General features: G+C 44.1%; 1 protein-coding gene across 2 annotated transcripts in view; it reads left to right on the forward strand.

Annotated features, from left to right (window-relative positions):
• ACSS1 (acyl-CoA synthetase short chain family member 1) overlaps window positions 1–23342 on the forward strand; it is a 65767-nt gene extending 42425 nt beyond the window's left edge. The window contains exons 4-15 of one of the 2 annotated variants that reach the window (XM_036009423.1): window positions 7337–7512; window positions 7903–8055; window positions 9676–9823; window positions 11104–11241; window positions 14230–14322; window positions 15433–15545; window positions 15932–16058; window positions 16810–16937; window positions 17034–17097; window positions 20450–20568; window positions 21665–21836; window positions 21923–23342. In XM_036009423.1, coding sequence (XP_035865316.1) covers window positions 7337–7512; window positions 7903–8055; window positions 9676–9823; window positions 11104–11241; window positions 14230–14322; window positions 15433–15545; window positions 15932–16058; window positions 16810–16937; window positions 17034–17097; window positions 20450–20568; window positions 21665–21836; window positions 21923–21954 — 1463 coding nt within the window. In that variant the 3' untranslated portion in view covers window positions 21955–23342. The remainder of the gene's footprint in view (window positions 1–7336; window positions 7513–7902; window positions 8056–9675; window positions 9824–11103; window positions 11242–14229; window positions 14323–15432; window positions 15546–15931; window positions 16059–16809; window positions 16938–17033; window positions 17098–20449; window positions 20569–21664; window positions 21837–21922) is intronic. The other variant, XM_036009424.1, reaches the window with a different exon arrangement.
• Window positions 23343–23775: the final 433 nt, after the last annotated feature.

A 23775-nucleotide genomic window follows, 5' to 3' on the forward strand; every position in this document is an offset into this window, starting at 1 on the left:
TATTGTTGAGTTGTAAGAGTCCTCTATATATGCTGGATACTAGACTTTTATAGATATATAATTTGTAGTTATTCTCTTCCGTTCTATGAGTTATCTATCTTTTCACCCTTCAGATAGTGTCCTTTTTTGAAAAAAGATATTTTAAATTTATTTTTAGAGAGGAGAAGGGAGGGAGAAAGAGAGAGAAAACATTAATGTGTAGTTGCTGCTCGCATGCCCCCTACTGGGAACCTAGCGCACATCCCAGGCATGTGCCCTAGACTGCGACTTGAACCGGCAACCCTTTGATTAGCAGGCCAGCACTCAATCTGCTGAGCCACACCAGCCAGGGCTAGATAGTTTCCTTTGATATATAAAAATTTAAAATTGTAATAAAATCCAATTCATGTATTATTTTCTTTTGTTGTTTGTGCTTTTGTTTTATTTTTAAAGAATCCATTGACAAGTCCAGTGCCATGAAAATTTGCTTTTATGTTTTGTTCTAAGAAAATTATAGTTTTTTCATGTTTTACATTGGGATCTTTGGCCCATTTTGAGTTAATTTGGGGTAAAATAATGGTTCAATTTCATTCTTTGGTCTGTGGATATCCATTAGGACCAACACTATATGTTGAAAAGACTATTTTTCCCCCATTGAATGGTCTTGGCATCCCTAGTTAAAAGTAATTTGACCATATATGTAAGGGCATATTTCTAAATTCTCTATTCTAATCTATTGATCTAAATGTCTGTCCTTATGCCAGTACCAAACTGTTTTGATACTGTAGCTTTGTAGTAAGTTCTCTTTTGGTGATGATTTATTTTATTTTATTTTTTAATATATTTTATTGATTATGCTATTACAGTTGTCCCATTCCCCCCTTCACTCCCCTCCACCCTGTACACTCCCTCCCACCCACATTCCTCCCCTTTAGTTCATGCCCATGTATCATACATATAAGTTCTTTGGCTTCTGTGTTTCCTATACTATTCTTACCCTCGCCCTGTCTACCTTCTACCTACTATTTATGCTACTTATTCTCTGTACCTTTTCCCCCTCTCTCCCCCTCCCACTTCCCTGTTGATAACTCTCCATGTAATCTTCATTTCTGTGGTTCTGTTCCTGTTCTAGTTGTTTGCTCACTTTGATTTTGTTTTTGTTTTAGGTGTGGTTGTTAATAATTGTGAGTTTGCTCTCATTTTACTGTACATGTTTTTTATCTTCTTTTGCTTAGATAAGTCCCTTTAACATTTCATAAAATAAGGGCTGGGTGATGATGAACTCCTTTAACTTGACCTTATCTGAGAAGCACTTTATCTGCCCTCCCATTCTAAATGAAAGCTTTGCTGGATAGAGCAATCTTGGGTGTAGGTTGTTGTCTTTCCAAACTTGGAATACTTCTATTCAGCCCCTTCCTGCCTGTAAGGTCCCTTTTGAGAAATCAGCTGACAGTCTGATGGGAACTCCTTTGTAGGTGACTGTCTCCTCATCTCTTGCTGCTTCTAGGATTCTCTCCTTCATTTTTACCTTGGCTAGTGTAATTATGATGTGCCTTAGTGTGTTCCTCCTTGGGTTCAACTTCTTTGGGACTGTCTGAGCTTCCTGGACTTTCTGGAAGTCTATTTCCTTTGCCAGATTGGGGAAGTTCTCCTTTATTATTTTTTCAAATAACTTTTCCACTTGTTGCTCTTCCTTCTCCCCTCCTGGTACCCCTATAATTTGGATGTTGGAATGTTTACAGATATCCTGGAGGTTCCTAAGCTTCTCCTCATTTTTTTGAATTCTTATTTCTCCATTCTTTTCTGTTTGGTTGTTTCTTCCTTGTAGTCCATTCTATTGTTTTGAGTCCCAGTTTCCTTCCCATCACTATTGGTTCCCTGTGCATTTTTCTTCATTTCTCTTATGGTAGCCTTCATTTTTTTATCTAATTTGTGACCAAATTCAACCAATTCTGTGAGCATCCTGATCACCAGTGCTTTGAACTGTGCATCTGATAAGTTGGCTATCTCTTAGTCGCTCAAAAGTATTGGCTCTGGGGCTTTGATTTGTTCTTCTGTCTGAGACATTTTTTGGGGGGGGCAGGGGGTGTCTGGTCGCACCTGTTACATAGTGAGGGGCGGAGCCTTAGGTGTTCACCAGGGCAGGGTACCCCAGTTGCTGGGTTGTGACGTTGTATGTGGGGGTGGGGTCTGAGAGGAAACAGTGGTGCTTGCTCCACTCTGTTGGATTTCAGTCCCCTCTGCTGCTTGCCCCATGCTAACTGGGCCTTTATGGTGCTGATTCCCATGTGGGTGGGCTTGTGCATGTTTTAGGACCCTGTGGGTCTCTCCAACACTCTCTCCTGTGAGTCTGGGAGTATCTCCCTATGCCTCAACACCCCACAGGTGTTTTCAATCAGTGTCCCGAGGTTCTGCTTCCTGGAGCTGGGACCCTAGGTTGTGCAGTCTGTCTCACTGCCCAATTTCACCTGGTTTATCTGCACGTGAATGTGGCCCCTTCAGCCAGGTGCCTTGTGCGCAGTGCCTCACCTCACAGTCGCAGCCTGGCTGGGTCTGCCAGCTGCCTGTGTGCCCAGGGTCCACCCGCTGCAGTCTGTGCTCAGGATGCCTTATGTGCCTAGGATGCCTTATATGTCCGGTGTCACTGCTTTTTGTGCCGTGACCTGTCTCTGCCTGACTGCCCAACTCCACCCCTCCTATCAGTCTGGATGAATTAACTCTTGTTAATTTTAACTCTTGTCTCGTGTCTATTTTAACTCTTTGGTTGTCTGACTTCCATAGAGTTCAATTTTCTGTCAGATCTGGTTGTTATCTTTTGTTACTGACCTTATTTTGGTTGTGCAAGGAGGCACAGTGTGTCTACCTACACCTCCATCTTGGCCAGAAGTCCTATCTGTGGGTTTTCATAGATGCCTTTTATGAGGTTGAAGAAGTTTTCTTCTATTCCTTGTTTATTACATTTTTTTCTTCATGAAATATTGTTGGGTTTTTGTTAAGTGCTCTTTCTCCATCAATGGTGATGTGGTTTTCATCCTTCAGACAATTAGGGTAGTATGTTACATTGATTGATTTTCATCTGTTGACCCATTCTTGCATTCTGGGAGTAAAACCCACTTCATCATGATGTATGATCCTGTTACTATGCTGCTGAATACAGTTTGTTAGCATTTTGTGTTGAGCAATTTTTAAAAAATCCTCTCCCAAGGATATGTGTATTGATTTTAGAAAGAAAGGAAGAGGTGGGGAGAGAAAGAGAGAGAGAGAGAGAGAGAGAGAGAGAGAACTATAATGTGAGAGAGAATCATTGATTGGTTGTCTCCCACACATGCCCTAATTGGGTATCAAATCCACAACCTAGGTATATGCCTTGACTGGAAATCTAACCCACAATGCAAGGCATCCTATGCCTTTTCATGCATAGGATGACACTCCACCCAGCTGAGTCAAGACTATTTCATTTTCTAGGGCTCTTGAGAGGTAGAAAGAATGTGTGTATGTTGCTAGAAATTGCTTTTCATACTGAAAAGCTGAGTGAGATTTGTACGATAGGGCTTCCCTAGAAGCAGATCCTGAGATGAGAGTTTAGGTTCATTTTGGAAGTGCTTTAAGGCTGTGGGAGTGAGGCTGGGAAAGGGAATCAAGTAAGATCAGCTTTTACAGTGGGTGACCAGAGCTCAGTCCCACAGGGAAACGCTGTAAGATGATAGAACTGTTGGGTTGGCTGAAAAGTCTGTATCATTTTTTCTGTAACATAAAAGACACAGTTTTCATTTTCACCAATAACTTTATTGATTTGGATATTTTGAGTATGTTGGCTATCTCCTGCATGGTATAATGTTGATTGTTCTCAATTAATATCTCGACTCGATTGCTATCAACTGGTCTACTGAACTGTGGAGCATTACCCAGAGAGAAATCTCTGGCACAAAACCTCACAAATCACTTTTGACATATTCCATCAGTCACAGCACCTTCTTCATATACTGCACAAGTCTTTTTTTGTGTGTTTCAGTTGCATTTTTACTTTTCTTGAAATAATAAAATATAATATGCTGAAAATATTGCATATTTTCTTCCATAATTATCATGTTTTTTTAAATGCATGCTGATATGATAGCTTTCACAATATAATATAATAAAATTGTTTTTAATGAAGTTAAAGACAACTATGTGCTACTAGAGCCATCTTACAAGAAAAGAAACAAATGACCTTTTTGGTCAACTCAAGACATGTGTCAGGATCACCCCTCTACCCTGGGGTGAGGGAGTTGGGGTATTTATACACCAGCTCTTGAGAACCACTTTTATTGAGGGGTGCTAGAGTTGGAGTAATTCCCTTGCACTTCTTCCTGTGGCTCCAAAAGAAGACCTTGATTAAAAGCTTCAAGACTTCCGGCCAAGATGGAGGCATAGGTGGATACACCATGCCTCCTCTCACAACCAAAATTAAGGACAGTAAAAATTTAGAAACAAAAAACCAACCAGAACAGACAGAAAATTGAACTGTATGGAAGTCCTGACAACCATTCATCCAGACTGGTAAGAGGGGCGGAGTCGATGGCCGGCAGAGAGTGGTCGTGGCAGGAAAAAGTGGTGGCTGGCAGACCCAGTCACGCAGGGTGCAGGCAGCAGCTAGCAGACCCCAGTGGCAGACCCTGGGTGTGGGCGTGGGGAGGAAACAAGCAGACCCTGTGAGGCACGCAAGGCAGCTGGCTGTCCACAGTCACACATTTGTGCGCAGATAAACCAGGTGAAAACGGGCAGTAAGACAGACCGCGCAAACCAGGGACCTAGCACCGGGAAATAAAGCCTAAAGCACTGATTGAAAACACTTGTGGAGGTTGAGGTACTGGAAGAGACTCCCAGGCTCACAGGAGAGTTTGTTGGAGAGATCCACAGGGTCCTAGAACATACACAAGTCCACCCACATGGGAATCAGCACCATAAAGGCCCAGTTAGCATGGGGCAAGCAGCAGAGGGGACTGAAATCTGACAGAGAGCAGAGCAAGAGCCATTGTTCCCTCTCTGAATCTGCCCCCACATACAGCTCATAACCCAGCAACTGGGTTGCCCTGCCTGGGTGAACACCTAAGGCTCCACCCCTCACTATGTAACAGGTGTGACCAGACACCCCCCGCCCCCCCAAAAAATGGCTCAGACAGAAGAACAAATCAAAGCCCCAGAGCCAATACTTTTAAGTGACCAAAAGATAGCCAACCTATCAGATGCACAGTTCAAAGCACTGGTGATCAGGATGCTCACAGAATTGGTTGAATTTGGTCGCAAATTAGATGAAAAAATGAAGGCTACCATAAGAGAAATGAAGAAAAATGCACAGGGAACGAATAGTGATGGAAAGAAAACTGGGTCTCAAATCAATGGAGTGGACCAGAAGGAAGAAAAAAATATACAGTCAGAAAAGAATGAAGAAATAAGAATTCAAAAAAATGAGGAGAAGCTTAGGAGCCTCCAGGACATCTGTAAACATTCCAACATCCAAATTATAGGGGTACCAGGAGGGGAGGAGGAAGAGCAACAAGTGGAAAAGTTATTTGAACAAATAACAAAGGAGAACTTCCCCAATCTGGCAAAGGAAATAGACTTCCAGAAAGTCCAGGAAGCTCAGACAGTCCCAAAGAAGTTGGACCCAGGGAAGCACACACCAAGGCACATCATAATTACATTAGCCATGATAAAAATGAAGGAGAGAATCCTAGAAGCAGCAAGAGATGAGGAGACAGTTACCTACTAAGGAGCTCCCATCAGACTGTCAGCTGATTTCTCAAAAGGGACCTTACAGGCAGGAAGGGGCTAGGAAGAAGTATTCCAAGTCAGGAAAGGCAACAACCTACATCTAAGATTGCTCTATCCAGCAAAGCTTTCATTTAGAATGGAAGGGCAGATAAAGCACTTTTCAGATAAGGTCAAGTTAAAGGAGTTCATCATCACCAGCTCTTATTATATGAAATGTTAAAGGGACTTATCTAAGAAAAAAATCTAAAAAATATGAACAGTAAAAAAACAGCAAACTCATAGTTATTAACAACCACACCTAAAACAGAAACAAAAGCAAAGTGAGCAAACAACTAGAACAGGAACAGAACCACAGAAATGGAGATCACATGGAGGTATAGCAACAGGGGAGTGGGAGGAGGGGGAGGAATGGGGAAAAGGTACAGAGAATAAGTAGCATATATGGTAGAGAGAAAATAGACAGGCGAAGGGCAAGAATAGTATGGGAAGTGTAGAAGCCAAAGAACTTATGACACATGGACATGAGCTAAAGGGGTGGGGGGATGTGGGTAGGAGGGGGTGTGCAGGATGGAGGGGAATGAAGCGAGGGAAGTGGGACAACTGTAATAGCATAATCAATAAAATATATTAAAAAAAATTTCGAGTGATGTGCCTGGACCTCACTAGACAGTAGTATACTGTATGTTTATTCCAGGCTCTTCCTTCGAGAAACATGTAAAAACCCACTGTAGCCTTGGCAGAGTGACTCAGTTGGTTGGAGTATCATCTGGGTCATGTACCTAGGTTGTGGGTTTGATTCCCAGCCAATCAAACAATTGGGAGGCAACCAATCAATATTTCTCTCTCACATTAATGTTTCTGCCTCTCTCTCTCTCTCTCTCTCTCTCTCAAATCAATAAACATATCCTTGAATGGGGATTAAAAAAAATACCGACTGTAGCCTGATTCCACTGGTTCATTCAAGTTAAGACACAGTGTGGAGGATCATTCTTTTGTGGTCCTGAGGTCTAGTTGTGTCTGTACCTAATTCCCTGCTCTGCTGTCAGCCTAGCATTGCCCTGAGCCTGGCTGAGCCTGCCTGGATCATTGAAGAGCAGGTGTGGAACCTGCACGGCCTTCCCCTGAAGGTGAGCGTAGGGGCCAACAGCTCCTGGAGTCCACCTGGGGTAGTGCCTCTGTGTCCTGGCAGTTTGGTCCTAGACAATTTAGGGGCTACACAGGACATGTTGGGGTTTGGTCTCTGGCTGCCCGGCTTTCTTGGTCCCCTGCTCTTGGTGGCTGTGGCTGGGGGCAATGTGATGGCTTGTCACCTGGAAAAGCCTCTGGGGCAGGTAGGAAGAAATGGTGAAAGGCTGGAAGAATTCAGTTTCAGTTTATCTCCTGTGGATTCTTGCTCCTCCTCAGAGCTAGGAAAAGACCTGGTGCTTCTGTATTATGTACAAAGATTGCACAGTAGGCTTACCCTTCACTTTTTTGTTGACTCTTTTCCTCAATATTGAACTTTCTCTATCACGCTCCTGTGCTTGCAATGTGTGGCTGCCAGTCTGGGCTATGAGGCTCAGTTGAAAGAAAACTGATCAGAAATGTCCATTGTCTCTATTAGCAAAGTGTAAGGTGGTTATCACCTTCAACCAAGGACTGCGGGGAGGACGTGTGGTGGAGCTGAAGAAGATAGTGGATGAAGCTGTGAAGCACTGCCCAACCATCCAGCATGTCTTGGTAGCTCACAGGACAGACAACAAGGTCCACATGGGGCATCTGGATGTCCCACTTGAGCAGGTGGGTTTATCTTGCTTTGTATGGTTTGAGGAGGGGAGGTTATTATTGGGCTAACTGGGCCTGAGTCTTGTTAGATTGTGGTTCTGAATGTGGGTTGCTCAGAGGTGTCCAGGGTTCCCCTGTAGTTTTGATAGGCTTATATCCTGGTTGGGATGGTGGAACTCAAATACCACAAATATAGTGTAACAGTTAATGTGACAGAAATGATTGGATTCATTCTTTTATTTTGTGTCTTCTCTGCATCTGGACTTCAGCTAGGGCAGGCCAGGGAAGTGAGCTCTAGTCAGCCTGAGTCTCACAGTAGCCAGGGAGAAGTGTTCTCAGGGAAGCCAAATGGAGAGGAGAGGCTAACTGCCCTGGGTGGGGCTGTTTTTGTCTTTCCCCTTACAGGAAATGGCCAAGGAGGACCCTGTGTGTGCCCCAGAGAGCATGGGCAGTGAGGACATGCTCTTTCTGCTATACACCTCCGGGAGCACTGGGATGCCCAAGGGCCTTGTGCACACCCAGGCAGGCTACCTGTTGTATGCTGCCTTGACGCACAGGGTATGACCTTGGTGGCAAGTGGAGGGTGGGAGGTGCTTGCCTCCCTGGCGAGATTGAGCAGGGGACAGGTGAGGCTGAATTTAGGGCTAGAACTCCTCCTGCTATAAAGCAGTTCCCGTGGGTAAGGGGGGCTCATGTTTTCCCACAGTGCTCTCATGCTAGCCCCAGGACCTCAAGGAAAGAAATCTCCAGCCTCTTAAAAGACTTGACAATTTGTGTCTGAGTTGTATTAAAAATCCTTTTTCAAAATGCTGTGAGGTTTTGGGATATGGGTATGCTGATCCACCAGGGCAATGAAAGTACAGTCTTCCTTGAAAGAATCCACCCTCTCTGATCCCCTGCTTGGACATGACTCCACAGGGACCTAGCCATGTCCAGACCACCACTGTGCTGTCTGGGAACTCTTGGAGAATCTCACCTTTTGTCTCTGGCAGAAGACTAGAGCCCCGTGTTCCCCAATTAAAAAAAAAATTGTATAATAGAACACATACAGAAAAACATCCACATCAAATATGTGGCTTAATAAATTATTATAAGGTAAACACACTTCATTCAGGAAATGGAATGTCACTATTCTTTCACAGCCCTTCCACCCTCAGCCCTCTCTGCACATCCTGACTTGTATAGCATAGCATCAGTTCCTTGTGTTTTCCTTTTTCTAGTTATCACCTGGATGTGCATCCCTAGATCCTGTAGCTTACTCTTGCCACTGACATTTTTTTGCTATGTCTTTTAAGCTTTTTTTAAAAAAAGATTTTATTTATTTACTTTTGGACAGAAGGGAAGGGAGGGAGAAAGCGAGGGAGAGAGACAACTGTGTGGTTGCCTCTTGCGCGCCCCCTACTGGGGACCCGGCCTGCAACCCAGGCATGTGCCCTAGACTGGGAATTGAACTGGCAACCTTTTGATTCACAGGCCAGAACTCAACCACTGAGCCACACCAACCAGGGCTCTTTTAAGTCTTTTTTACCCTAAAGGTTTCCCTCCATTCCTTCCATTTCCTTCAACTTTGTTGTAGCATCTGGCCATTCTTCCCTCTGTCCTCCATGTTTCCTGCAAAGGGCATTTAGGTCCAGAGATGTGACCAGGCTCAGGTTGGACCCTTTGGCAAGAATGCAGGAGACACCCACCTCTCCTCTCAGGTTCTTTGAAGCTAATGATGCTTGAGGTACCTCTAGGTCTTTTTTATTTTAATTTTTTGCAGTTTTTAAATGATTTTTAAAATTGTGGCATAATTTAATTCAGAAAGATTCCCTTTTACATACCATTAAAGTTTTTTTTTACCTGTGAGTACATGTGGGCATGGGACATCTTCAGCCCCTGGAAGGCCCTGACCTACCTCTCAAAAGCAGGACTCCAGCAAGACCAGCTGTGGTATGACCTCTGCATACATATTGGCTTTCTCAAGCTGGGAATCATGCAGTGTACACTCTGAGGTCTGGCTTCTTTCATTGTCCTCTGAGTCATTGTGTTGTTCTTTTACCAGTAACTCTGTGTTTTAACTTACTCCTTTGCTCTTGGTGACCATGGAGCAGCTGCATCTTATAGTTATAGAACACTCTTAGTGACATGTGGGAATGTGGGGTCATAGGCTTCTGACAGCCTCTCCTGTTTCTGCAGCTTGTGTTTGACTACCAGCCAGGAGATGTCTTTGGCTGTGTGGCAGACATCGGCTGGATCACTGGACACAGCTATGTGGTATATGGACCCCTCTGCAATGGAGCAACCAGTGTCCTTTTTGAGAGCACCCCAGTTTACCCTGATGCTGGTGAGGACTGAAAACTCAAATAGGGTCCCTGGGAGGGACCTTGAGGAAGGAGAGATGCACAAGAGGGTGGTGTAAAGGCCTGCTCTCTGGCCTGGCTGTGGTTCGTGGTCCCATCACATAGCTGCCAAGCCTTGAGCCCTGCCGAATGGGCCAGAGCTGGGGGCCTTGTCTACAACAAGATCAGATGAGCAATAGAAGGGGGTCTAATTTGGTACTGGAAGCTGTCTCAAGACCACCCACTGCAGAATTCTTTAACTTAAACTGTGTGTCTCAGGCCGTTCCTCTTACCTCTATGGCCACCAGATCGGTCCAGTCTTTCCTTGAAGTCCATGCCACTGCCAGTCTCTGCAGGTCCCTCAGGTGGAGAAAGACAGCCTTCCACCTGTGCCTCCAGGGCTGTTCTGTCAAAGTGTGTCATGCATGGCCTGGTGCCACCTCCATGAATTGATTTCACTTGGAGGACATGGTTGCGTCTTGCTTACCTTGGCATCTTCCTCCCACTCAGCTCAGTGACCTCAAGTATTTTTTTAATGTAATCCAGTGGTGGTGGCCCTGCCAGAGGGCTCTTGCCCAGACATCCCACAGCACTGTGTGGAACATCTTTGTCATTTCCCCTTGCTCCTCTCTAGCCTCCCAGTGGGACTGTATGCTCTTTAGGAAGGATATGTAGGAGGCATAGCTAGGGATTAAGAGCCATGTCTTAGATGTGGTCACTTTCACCTCTTTAAATGCAGCTTCCTGTGTGTAGAGCAATGGTGGTAAGTTGAGGGGATGGGCAGGCAGGGAGAGCAACTTACAGGAAATGAGATGAGTGCATACTGGGCAGTTACCCTTCTCCTGGGATGCATGCATTCATGGCCTGTCCACAGTATTCCAGGGGAGCACGAGTCACCACTTTTGAGACCATTTCAATGCAACTAAACACAAGTTCTGTTAATGCTACATGGGTTATTTTTAAATTCACAGTAACATCTTTTTAACTGATTCCTCACTATATCATATGAGGTACACTGTGTAGGTGTGGCTGTCTGGAGCCAGGTAAAGACTCTTTACAAAAGGGCCAGCCTGTAAATGGCTGTTTGCTGGGGGACAACTGCCACAGGGAACCCTTCTCAGAGATCTTCCTTCCGATCCTGTGATAGGTATTGAATCTTGTTTTTGCCAACAATGCAGGCATTGCATGTATTCAGTACCGAGTTTGTTGACTGACCTCTAAATTAGGTTAAAATAGATACTGTTTGGTGGGCTCTCAGACTGACTGAATTGGAGCCTTTTTGTAGGTCGGTATTGGGAGATGGTACAAAGATTGAAGATCAATCAATTCTATGGTGCCCCGACGGCTATCCGGCTGTTGCTGAAATATGGAGATGCCTGGGTGAGGAAGTACGACCGCTCATCTCTGCGGACACTGGGGTCAGGTGAGCACTGCTCTGCAGCTGGAGAGGGCATGGGTACTGTCTGTCAGAGCCACTGCAGGTTTCTAAATGATTTTAATCACGGAAGCTATGTGTCCGTGTCCGTGACGCATTCAAACAATGCCAGTCTGCATCAAGAAGAAGAAGGGCCTGTCAGCCCCTCCTCAGAGCCCACAGCTATTAACAGTATGGAGCACAGCATTCCAAACACTTTCTGTACTTATTTTGGGTTTCATCCTCATGAATCCTTACCAACTCTGTGAGTTAAGGCCCGAGCCCTTTCTTCAGTGACTGCATGGGATTGCTCTGTGGAAATCAATTACTGTACACTGAGTATTCCTGTGATGTTGGGTGATGATTATTTCCAAGCACTGTAATAAATGTCATTGTGTGCTGTACACTGCTCTCACTTTAGATATTTCCAGGCAGGTAGTTGTAAGATCAAGGGTTATCTTCAATTTTAGTTTGACAGAAATTGCCAAGTCATATGAAGGCTTTTGGCAAAGGTGAAATGGGGTTAGTTCAGAAGGTACTGGGAGGTCCTGCCTGTTTTCTCTGCTTTTTCCGGTGTATTTCACTTCTGCCCCAACATGTGTTGTCAGGTGTAGTCAGGAAGAGAAAATGGGGAGAGGCCCTCCATACTCCTTGGTGAATACATAGATCTGCTTTGTAGTTTTTCATGGGATGTGTCTTTCCACCAGTTTTGTCCATGGAAAAGGGAGCTCAGTGACAGTGTGCACACTTACTTGTCAGTAATGAGGGCAAGCAACACTGGTACAGGACTTAGAGCCTTGGTTTACTCTGTCTGTCTTGCCTACAGTGCCCCATTGCCCCCTACCACCTCAGGATCCCAACCCTCCCTCAAAGCCTCTCTCTATGCTGCTTCTCCTGGGGATTTCTTTAGCTGTTCTGGACCTTGGGCTATTGGCTGCCAGATAAGCTGTATGCTTCATACCTAGGCAAAACCAACTTGGTGCTAGTCTCCTGCTGTGGTGACAGATCAGGACCATTCTAGGCAGGTGGATTAGCCCTCACAGCACTACTGGCTTTGGGTGTGTTGACTTCATTTAATCTTACTAGTCATTAGAACCCAGCTCACTCAAGACTTCTACCCCAAGATATGTATTTGTTAAAAGAATTATTTTGCTCTGGTTGGTGTAGCTCAGTGGATTGAGCACGGGGCTGTGAACCAAAGGATCACTGGTTCAGTTCCAAGTCAGGGCACATGCCTGGGTTGTGGGCCAAGACCCCAGTAGGGAGCATGTGAAAGGCAACGACACATTGATGTTTCCCTCTCTCTCTTTCTCCTTCCCTTCCCCTCTCTCTCAAAATAAATAAAATCTTTAAAAAATGTTTTAAAAAGAATTATTTTAACTTTCAATTTTATAGGTACCATATAGGTATAATCTTATTGTAAAAAGCAAAACTCTGTACTTTGCAATGAAAGCTCTTGTCCTCCATGAGTGCTATTCCAGGGAACCCTGTTTATTGTTCCTTTATTGTTCCTTGTGTGCCTTTCAGCATATTCTTCAAAGTTATATTCCTATGCAAAGACACAGCTCAGCTCTGAGATAATTTTTATCATGAACATGATCATACTGTACTATTATAATGTGATATTTACTTAACACAACCATAGACAGAGGTTTCCATATGGCTCTGTCATGTTTGAAAACTTGCTCACACATCCTGTGGGGATTGCCATGATTCTTGTAGTCACTTCCCTGTGGTCGGCTATTGGGGCTATTGGCAGCTTCCCAGTATCAATGTGTTGCTTTGGCATCTTCCTGCCTCCTTGTAGGCATGCATGAATGTAGGGGGATACACACAACCCCCAGCCACCTGTGTGACCAGTATGGGAGACCCTGGTGAGGACAGACCTTGGTTAGCTGCTACATCATGGAAGGTCCTGAACAAGAGGCAATCATAATGAGAGTATTTAAGTGTTTTAGCAACAGTATATCTAAACCTGCAGCTCCTGGCTGAATGCTAGTCTGGTGTGAGTATAGTGTAGTGTCTTAGTGTTAGGATTTCAACATAAACTTGGGAGGCATACACATTCAGACCACAGAAGGTAGACATTGAGAATGTGCAACAGAGTCATAGGGCATAAGCGCTTTTCCCTCTCTATTAAGGTATAAAATACAATGAAATGCACGAATGTCAGGTGTTCAGCTTGAGAACTATTTACATATATACATATATGTTACCATACCCAGATAAAGCCATAGAAATGTCCAGTCCCCAGAAGGCTCCTTTATGCTCCCTCCCAGTCAGGAGCCCTCAGATATAACCACTCCTTGGCTAGTCTCAGTGGATTGATTTGCTTATTCTTGAACTTCATATACATGGGCTTATTATTCATGTGTTACCATTGTGCCTGCTGCAATTGTTTGGGGCCATGACTCTGAGGTTTGTCCCTATGGTAGTAGTGGCTTACTTGTTTTCATGTTGTATGGTAGTTCACTGCATGAATATACCCCACTTTATTTCTCCATTTGACTTTTGATAGATAGCATTTTAATTTTTGGGCATTGTGAACATTCTTGTATGTGTCCATTTTCGATTTGTTTTTGCAGAGTGTGTGCCAGGAGTAACATTTTTGCATAATAGGATAAATCTATATTAACTTTAGTGTAATCCATGCCAAACAGTTGACCAAAGTAGTTGTATAGGGTGTATACACTCTTAAATATTAAGAGAAGTATCCAAATTGCTATATCAAATTACACTCCTAAAGTGCATGTGATATTCTTTCTCCTATATTCTTGTCAATTTTTTTTAAACTTTTTGACTCTCCAGTGGTAAAAATGAAATTGAAATTTGTATTTCTTTCATGGCCATAACATGAGTTCTCACTGCTTTTTCAAACCACCTTTTATGTCCTTCCGAAAAATTATAGAGCTGTTTTCACCTTAACAGTATATTCCTTTTTATTTAAGGTTTATTGTAGTCTATTAATATCTTTTTCTATTTTGTGTGTGGTTTCAGTGGGAGAACCAATCAACCACGAAGCCTGGGAGTGGCTCCACAATGTGGTGGGGGACAGCAGATGTACACTGGTGGACACGTGGTGGCAGACAGGTGAGAGCATCTCCCAGGAGGAGGGGTCAGGACATACTTGGGAATCAAGTACAAGTGGGTCCCTTCTGCAACAGCTCTGGTCTCAACATTACTGCACTGAGAACACATAGCTAAACACTGAGGAGTGGGGACAGGTGTGAGGCTCTGTGAATGATACCAGCATCACTAATGCCTCAGTCCTCAACATATGTTCTTGTTGAAAATCTAGTGTCTGAAGCTCAGAGGTGGAGCCTGGCTTTGCAGCTGTAAGACTTGGGACTTCTCTGAAGCTTGGTTTCCTCATTTGTAAAATGAGTTCTAGATGAGGACAGAATGAAATACCACTAATGCATGTTGCCCAAGGCCTGACATGTAATAAGTATGCAGCTAAATGTTTACTTTCCTCATAAGCCACTTTTTGAATGCAAGTATGTATGGTGAGAATGAGCCCCATTGTTTAAGGAACTGTAAGTCTAAATCTAAATTTTAGTGGGAAAATGAATTTTCTGTGGCATTTTGTTTAGATCTTCCTTCTCTTCTCTTGGGTATCTGACTTAGGATGTTTGGGGCGGGAGACCACCACAGATGTAGCTGACATCTTGTCTTTCCAAAAGCCAGAAAGTGGGATATTCCAAATTGCTTAGTTCTCATTCATTCAGGAGAGCTTTTGGAATAAGATTACAGCTGTGTTTTGTGAGGTATTTCCATGCAGGCTGATAGAGAGAGAATGTGAAAAAGGAATTTGTGAGCATCTGTTTTTGTTGTTTGGTCTGTGTGGACATGAGCACTGGTCTAGAAGCAATTCTTCTTCATCTTCCTATGCAAGTAGGTGGACTCCACTTTTCTCACTGAAGCAGACTAGACAAGCAGGGCTTAAAGGAGGAGAGGCAGCACCCACCCTACTCCCATTCCACTGTGGAGGAGACCAGAAACCAAGTCTAGTTTTGCCTCACAGAAAAGTCCTTGTGACTGTGGGGGCCATTTCCTTGCCCCATATGGGCAGTTCCACCCACCTCCCATCCTGGGAGAGCACCAGCCAGTGTGTCTGTTCCAGATTCTTGACAGCATGGCCTGGATAAATGTGCCACTAGCCTCTTGATCCATGAGTGTTTCTTCCCTGTCACCCCACAGAAACAGGTGGCATCTGCATTGCACCACGACCCTCAGAAGAAGGGGCAGAAATCCTCCCTGGAATGGCGATGAGGCCCTTCTTTGGCATTGTCCCAGTTCTCATGGATGAGAAGGTGTGTGAGGGCCTCACAGAGGGGACTCCCTCCTCCATGGGCACTCTAACAAGCTCCCTGGTGTTTCTTTTGTCTTCCTGGCCTCCTTTGCCTACTTACCCACATCACATGTGCCCAGGGTCTGGTGGTTGGTGTAAAGGGCCTGTGTTCTCATGCAGCATGCACTGGAGAGCTTCCTCTTAAAGAGAGACACAGTGGATAAAATCACCACATTGTGTGAGTCCAGGTTATCCTCAGAAGCCCTCTCAAGGACAGTTCCTTCAGATCACACTTGTCATTTTTCTGCCTCTAGCCAAGCAGTTAGGGGGATGATGCTGATTATCAGTTCTTTACTTCTCAACCAGAATCTGTCCATATTCTCACATACATGTCTCTCTGGTCTGCAGGGGAATGTTGTAGAGGGTGGCAATGTCTCTGGGGCTCTGTGCCTCTCCCAGGCCTGGCCAGGCATGGCCAGGACCATCTACAGAGACCATCAAAGATTTGTGGATGCTTACTTCAAGGCTTATCCAGGTGAGGTTGCTAACATAGTTGTGTCATGCCTTTCCACACACTGCTGGAACCCTATATTCAGAAAACATTTCTAAGATAATGATGACTGTGAGTATAGTGCAGTCACTTTGGAGGCATGCGTTTGAGTCCTGTCCCTGCCCCCTTTACGTCCCTGACTTTATGTCTAAAATGGAAAAAGACTTACCTCAGGAACCTCATGGGGTTATGTGGGAAAGCACACAGAACTCTGATCACATGGCCCATGGTAAGTACTTCTTAGGCTGTTAGGAAAGAAGATTGAAGAAACCACCTTGGAAAACTATCATGATGACTGTAATTTTTCTCCTGGCTTATTCCCCCCCGCCCCCGCCATGCTTTTGTGTCATTGGGTTGGAAATTTACGTATACCGCATACCTGTGGTAACCCATAATCTTCAGTGTCAAGCCTGTAAATGAGTCTCACTTTGAGGGAAGCTGGAGTGCACTCCTTTTATGTCCTCTGCTCCCCCGACATTTGTAGTCTTGATTGCTTTGTCAGAGCCCTTTCCCCTTTCACTAGCATACAGCCAAATAGCACATCTAGAGAGTATTTCCTTGTGGGGTTGCAAAGAGGACCAGCAGGCAGAATGTCAGCAGAACTCAGGGCTTCATAGCTTTCTTCTGTAGAGCAAGGGTGGGACATGGATACTCTTATGTTCCTTCTGGAAGGACAAGAGCCCCTCTGGGTCCTGGTTCAGAGGTACTGGCTCTGAATTCCTTCACTGTGGTACAGGCTACTACTTCACTGGAGATGGAGCTCATCGAACTGAGGGAGGGTACTACCAGATCACAGGGCGGATGGACGATGTCATCAACATCAGTGGCCACAGACTGGGGACTGCAGAGATCGAGGATGCAATGGTGAGCACAGGCCATGTTGATCTCAGATTGGGGGCTGTAATTTGCAGTCAGGTGTTCTAGCTCCTACATATTTTGCCTTTTTATTGTTCTGTGCAGGCTAGCCACCCTGCAGTGCCAGAGACTGCTGTCATTGGCTACCCCCACAACATCAAAGGAGAAGGTGAGTGCTAGGGAAGGAACTCCTCTAATGTCTGATTTCACTCCCATCATGGAATCTTTGTAAAAAGAACAGACTCTGGAGGATGGGTGGCAGGGTGCTTGTGGGTGAAACAATTGGTTTTCTTGTCTTTCAAGTGTAGATTTTGGGTGAGGAGGCTGAACAGCATGCTTGTTAGACTAAGATCAAATTTCTGAAATGCTCTAGCTCTGCAGTCCTAAGCTCTTTGGCTTCAGCTAAGCCTGGGGAGTTCACTGCTGTGTCCATGACGACTCTGGCAGCCCTGTTACAAAGGACTTATGATGAAATGCTCTACACTGCTCACAGTATCTCCTTGCACATGATCATACACAGCATCCAGTGCCAGCCCTGCAGCTATATCTCCTAGAGTGAGCTCTTTTGCTGCTCTGGGACTCTTTAGAGGAATTTGACCTATGGTTCCTAGTGCACACCAACATGCAAAGGGGAATACAGAACAAGTAATCAGTATTATCTTCTTTACTGAGGACACGCTTTGTTTCAAAGTCTGCCAGTTTCTAAGCAGGTGGAGCTGGGAAGGGGCAGATTCACCTGGGTGTTGTAATGGCAGGTGCACAGTGGCCATATTGGTCTGGCCTGGCATGACCTAGACTGTACTGCTCAGTGATCCTGGGCTGTACTGCTGGAAAGACTGACCTCTACTACTCTACCAAGTGTCTGGGATTGGGTACTCTCCTTCCTACTGTCGGATATATTCTGTGTTAAGTATGTCCTTAAGGTCACCTTCCTCCCTTCCAAGTTTGTGTCCCACTGTTACTCAACACTTCCTCTAAATTGACCCATTGTAAAAATTAATATTTATTTCAGTGCTCTAAAAAACATGTTCAGTTGCCATAAGAAGGATGTGCCCATGAAGTTGCCTTCCCTTTGTTAGCAGAAGACTGGAATCTATGGGGGAGCTGTTAGGGATCAGAAAGGAATGGAAATGGGAGGAGCAGGTGTGTGACTCTCAGAAGCCTTGGGCACTTTATGCTCTCATAAGCAGCTCTCAGCACTATTTTCTGGACCCTAAGTTACTTTGATACTGCCAAGCCTTTTAATGTCTGCCAGGCTGGTGAGAGGGAATTTGTATATCATTGGTATGATGATATGTATTTTCCAGATTTCCTACAAATTTGAGCACCTGTCCATTTGTAATACATGAAAAACCCATTAGCTGTTCTTGATAAACTCTAAAGCCATCTGCAAAAACTGTTGTGCATTTATTTGTCCCTGCTCCTTCTGTATTTGATCTCACCAATGTGCTGCTCCTCTGCCATCCTCCTGTCCCATCAGTACTTGATCTCAGCCTTGTGCACCTATCTCCACTAGGTTCTCAGCCAGGCTCCTCCTTTCACGTTGAAGCTTTCCTGATCCATTTCTGCTCAGGATTCAACAATCCAAGCTAAGTTCACTCCCATCTCATTAGAGATACAAGTGATACAGGATACAAACACTCAGGGCAGCACGTCCACTGTGATCCTACTAGGATTTAAAGGATGGCAACATAAACCCTATAAACCTAGAAGTTAACTTTAAAATTAGGGAGAGCAGCCAGCAGCCACCGAGAACCTACTTATTATAGGTTTTATGCAGGGGCTGTCACCATTTAATCCTGACACATAGCTGTGAGGTAGGTACTGTTAGCTCCCCATTGTACAAGTAAAAAACTGGCACAGAGTGGTTAAGTGGCTTCCACACAGGTATCAAGTGGCAGAGCCAGGATATAGAGCTAGAGCAGTCTCTCCCAACCATCATTCTGCAATGGGCGTTGGGGTGGTTGGATGAAGGGAGAGAGGCAGGGAGAGGAAATGCAGTTTTATTTTATATATTCTACAGTGTTTTTAATGTTTGAGAATCAGTATATGTTGCTTTGGTAGTTTTAAAATTTTAATTAAACCCATAATAGACATCTCTCAGTGGGTGCTCCCAGCTGGCTCAGGTGTTAGCTTTGTCCCTTTCCTCTGAGCCCCTGTAGTGTGGGCCTAGACTGCCTAGAATCTCAAATACCAAGAGGAAAGAAAAATGTAGTTCTTCCCCTGAAAGATCTCACAGTCTAATGAAGTAGGCATGGGAGATCAATAGCTGTTCATACATAGCAAGTGCCACAGCTGCATTTATGGACAGAGTCAGGAAAGGCTTCAGAGTACAAGGTAGCTGAACTGGATCTTGAGGGATGAATAGGATTTTGCCAGGTAGGAATGGGAGGGGGCATCTTTCAAGCAAAGGCTGTAGGTCTCTACAGACTAAAGTTTATTCAGGAAAGTCATTCATTGATTCATTTAACAAAATTTGTTGGGCACCTCCTATGTTCTGGGCACAGTTGTAGATTCTGAGACAAAGCAGAAAGTGAAAGAGACAGAAGTCCCTGTTCCCTAGATCTGACATGCTATAGTGGTTTGGGATTAGAGTAGAGAGACAGACATAAACAATAAACATAATTAATGAGGAAACTATGTAATATATTAGGTGATACATGCCAGAGGGAGACTTCATTAAGATGGAGTGGAAGTGGTACAGGAATAAATGGTCAAATGAACAATAAGGAGGGCTACATATACATAAAACTTTGTGTGTGAGAAAGGGGACATTGAAGGTCAGTGGGGGAAAGGACAGACTCTCCAAGATGGTACTGGGACAAGTGACTGCTCATATGAACAATAAGTTCAATTAGGACCTGATATCACACCATATGCAAGATTATTCCTGATAGATTAAAAAGAAATGCATTTAGAGACCTGTGGGAGCCACTGTAACTTTTTTCTGGAATATGGTAGGATATTGACAAAGTATCTGTGCTAAGATATGGGATGGCCATTGCCACCCAACAGACTTTCTGCCATGATGGAGCTGTTCATGTAACAAGTGGCTCGTGTAACCAAGGAACCACATTTTTAACTTAATTTAAATATAGATAGCCACTGTAGCTAGTGCTTACAATGTTGGACACATATGTATGAAGTTAGTACCATGTGCCATATTCCCTTGTATCATCTCACAGGAGCTGATAGTAAATCTCTGATGAGTCCATGTTACAGGCTATTTCACAGGTGCTGGTATAGTTAGAGAGGATTAGTCCTGTGTCTAATGTCACAAACATAGCCAGTCAACACCAGAGCCATGGTGCCAAGCTCTCACCCACACATGTCCACCCACTGGGATGTTCAGTAGAGCTGACAGAATCACTTTCACTTTGAAAATGATAATGCATCTTTAGGGATGCAACTAAAGAAACCAGCTGCTACAAAGTCACCAATATATGATTTGAAATCCTTTGAATTTACAGCAATTTGTGTACAACACTGGCTAACATCTCGAAATCTTGTTTTCCTTTCAGCTGCATTTGCCTTCATCGTGTTGAAAGAAGATGCAGGTGACTCAGAGGTAGTGATGAGTGAGCTCAGGTCCATGGTGGCCACCAAGATTGCCAAGTACGCTGTGCCTGATCAGATCCTGGTGAGTGCACTTCTGCCTCTGGTTCAACTGCATTGCTCATCTTACACCTTCTTCTCCACTTCCCATAATTCACATCACAGTAAAACTAGCACTAGCTGTTTGTTTTCCTGGGTGGTAGATGAGGGTAGCAGATGGCTGTATTTTCAGAAGAAGAGGGAGAGGGGCAGGGAGACATAGCAACAGAAGTTTCACAGCTCACCTGTTCAGGGGGTAGTGCTGGTCCAGATTAGATACCCTTATTTTGGCACATGGAGGCCAACATAAGGAGTTTTTAAATAGAGAAACATGTGGAAAGTATCAGCGTTCTTTAGTCCCTGTGTGGTTTCTGACAGCTTTTCCTGTGCCAGCAAAGGAGATGCTACCAGATCCTATCTGAGGAAGCCTGTGTTGTAGTAGGTTTGTGGAAGAATTGAGCCAGCCTCTCAGCTGTGTTAGCTTTTCATTCCTTTGTTAACATTTCCCCCATGGTGTTCTTTTGACTGGACGTGGTCCTCTGAAGCCTCACCTGGTGTGACACTAGGTCAAACTGTTGGCCTTGGAACCAGAGTTTCTAAGAGAGACCTGAACTCTCCTTAGGTGAACTGTACTCTTTTGAAAGACAGATCACTATTCAAGTGCCCAAACACAGCTCCTAATGTATTACCACTGACTTCGAATGGGCTGTGGCTTTTTGAAGATGTAAAATGCTAAATTTTCAAACACTAAGCAAGACAGTGTTTTTTTCTCTTAAGTAACTCTTATCTCATATGTAAGACAAAACCAACCCAGACCCAGGCCTGGGGGTGGAGATGAGGTGCTGTGGCACATGCTTTGTTCTGTTGCCACCTGAAGGCCCTCAGTAATGTAGCTGATGGGAGAAATGGGTGTTGGCAGTGAGGTGAACCCTGGCCTGGTAGAGGCTTCAGCATGATTCACAGTTGATTCTGCCCTTTTGGTTGATTATAGCTTTAGGTCCAGATTGTAGGAGGATGAAACCGGAGTCATGTGGGCCCCATAATCCCCTAGGAAAGAGCCCTTCTTATTTTAATGCGGTCAGATGCTGGCTGGGAATCTGGGCACCTTTCCAGATTTTAATGTTGCACCTCTTCTTTGCCAGATAGTGAAACGTCTTCCAAAAACTCGGTCTGGAAAAGTCATGCGGAGACTCCTGAGGAAAATAATCACAGGCAGAGCTCAGGATCTGGGGGACACCACCACTCTGGAGGACCCCAGCATAATTGCGGAAATACTGAGTGCCTACCAGAAACACATAGACAAGAGGGCTGCTGGTCAGTGATGGGCTGTGGCCAAGACCCAATACCCAGACCCCTAACTTGTCCTTCTAGAACATAGCTCTCACTTGGCTTCTTTTCAGACATCCCAGAGCATTCCCCTCCTAGCACATAATCCATACTTCCTGAAATGTAAAGATCATGCTAAACCTTCTTCCTTCTTTCTGTTGGAGAACCCATTCAGGGATACTGTCACATGTGGTTGGTGTTTGTTCTACTTGTCTTGAATTTGGTTTCCTGGAGTGAAGAGTTCCTGTCTTCTGTTTCTGTATCCTCTCTAGACATCACAGGCAGGTGAAACATCTGGCAGAGTATGTCTACTCAGATGACTGAGAACTAGAAGAAATCATGTTTTTTCCAGATGTTTCTGGATACAAAAGGCAGAGATTTTATTTTTATACTTTTATATTTTTGAAGAATAACATGCGAGTCCATGTGTGAAATGTGTGGATTTGCTTGTACATGCTCTTCATAACATTTAAAGTTATGAAAACATTCCTTTCTGCCTTTGCTTGTGGAGAAACATGGAGAGGATTGGAAGGTGCACTTTCAATTATTGTTTGGCATATATGGAAATCTGAATTGGAAGTGTTGGTACCTCAGTTTAAACAGTGCTATCTTGAGAACACTCAGGCCCGCAACATCTTTTTTTGGTGTATATTTCTACTTCCTTTGGTTTGTGTACAATGAAACTCAACTGGTAAATTGATGATATGAAATTCCTCACCTTTAAATTCTAAAGCTACTCCAGTCATATGTTCTGTTTCTCCAAGCTGTGATCTAGAAAGATTTCTCCTTCTCTGCTTTGGATGCCTCTTGTGGGGAAATACAGGGCAGCCAGTGAAAATTAAGGTAACTTGGAGCACTAATCTGGCTATAACCACGTCCTTGCAAACTCTGTCTGTTCTTCATTCTGTGCTTGGGGCATAAGAACCATATAGGTCCAGTGATGAGAACTGGAGCTCTGAACCAAGTTTCTTTCTTTCAATGTGCCTTAAGTCCTCTGAAGGTTAGCAAAATGATGTAAATCATCAAGTCACAAAGTGTTTCTTTATTATCCAAGCATGCCAGGTTTGATGGTGTTGGGTGCAGGGGAAGGTAGCATGCTGAGTTAGATCCTTGAGGACAAAGAAAGGTTGTCCTTGTCTTTATCTCACAGTCTATGGTGCCTTGCACTGGTGTAGGTGTTCAAGGGGTTTGTGGAGTGCTGAACACTTACTGTAGACTGTAGCTGCACTGGCCTGTCAGGTGATTAGGCAATTGCCCCTGTAACACCCAAAAGGGTGGCCATAGACTATAGCACACACATATACTGGGTGATGGTCTGTTGTTGCAGTGTTAGCCACAGAGAACCATGCACCAGTGCCTGTCACATTTGTGGTAGACTTGGCAGACTGTAGTTATGGTGTTATTTATAAAATGACTTAGATGTGAACTTGGACAGTGACCAAGGCCTCAGAATGATTTGTAGGGCAGTTCAAATAAAGCTTTATTTTGCTCATTTTCCTTTGTTAGTGGTGATGTTTTTGATCAGATAATACTATTCTTTGTTGCTGAATATAATCCTAAGAACAAAACTTGAAGGAACCTATTCACTCAAAAGAGACCACTTAAAAAAAAAATTCATTGTCTGATTATTGTGCTGTCCAATAAGCACTAATCACATGTGGCTAAATTTAAATAAACAATAGAATAGATGAGAATAAAATAGAATATAATAGAACAAACAGAACAGAATAGGATATTCAGTTCCTTCATGGCAGTAGCCACAGTTCAAATACTCAGTAGCTGCACGTGGTCAATAGCTACCAGATTAGATGTGTGGGCAAGTACATTCCAGTCATCTTTCTTATCTAGAATGTAGGTGAGAATGAGGACACAAAAATACCTTTAGGTAGCTAAATCAACATCACAGACTGCATATAGGAGAAGCACA

This window comes from Phyllostomus discolor, chromosome 9 (assembly GCF_004126475.2).
Source record: "Phyllostomus discolor isolate MPI-MPIP mPhyDis1 chromosome 9, mPhyDis1.pri.v3, whole genome shotgun sequence".
In the NCBI taxonomy this organism is placed as follows: domain Eukaryota; kingdom Metazoa; phylum Chordata; class Mammalia; order Chiroptera; family Phyllostomidae; genus Phyllostomus; species Phyllostomus discolor.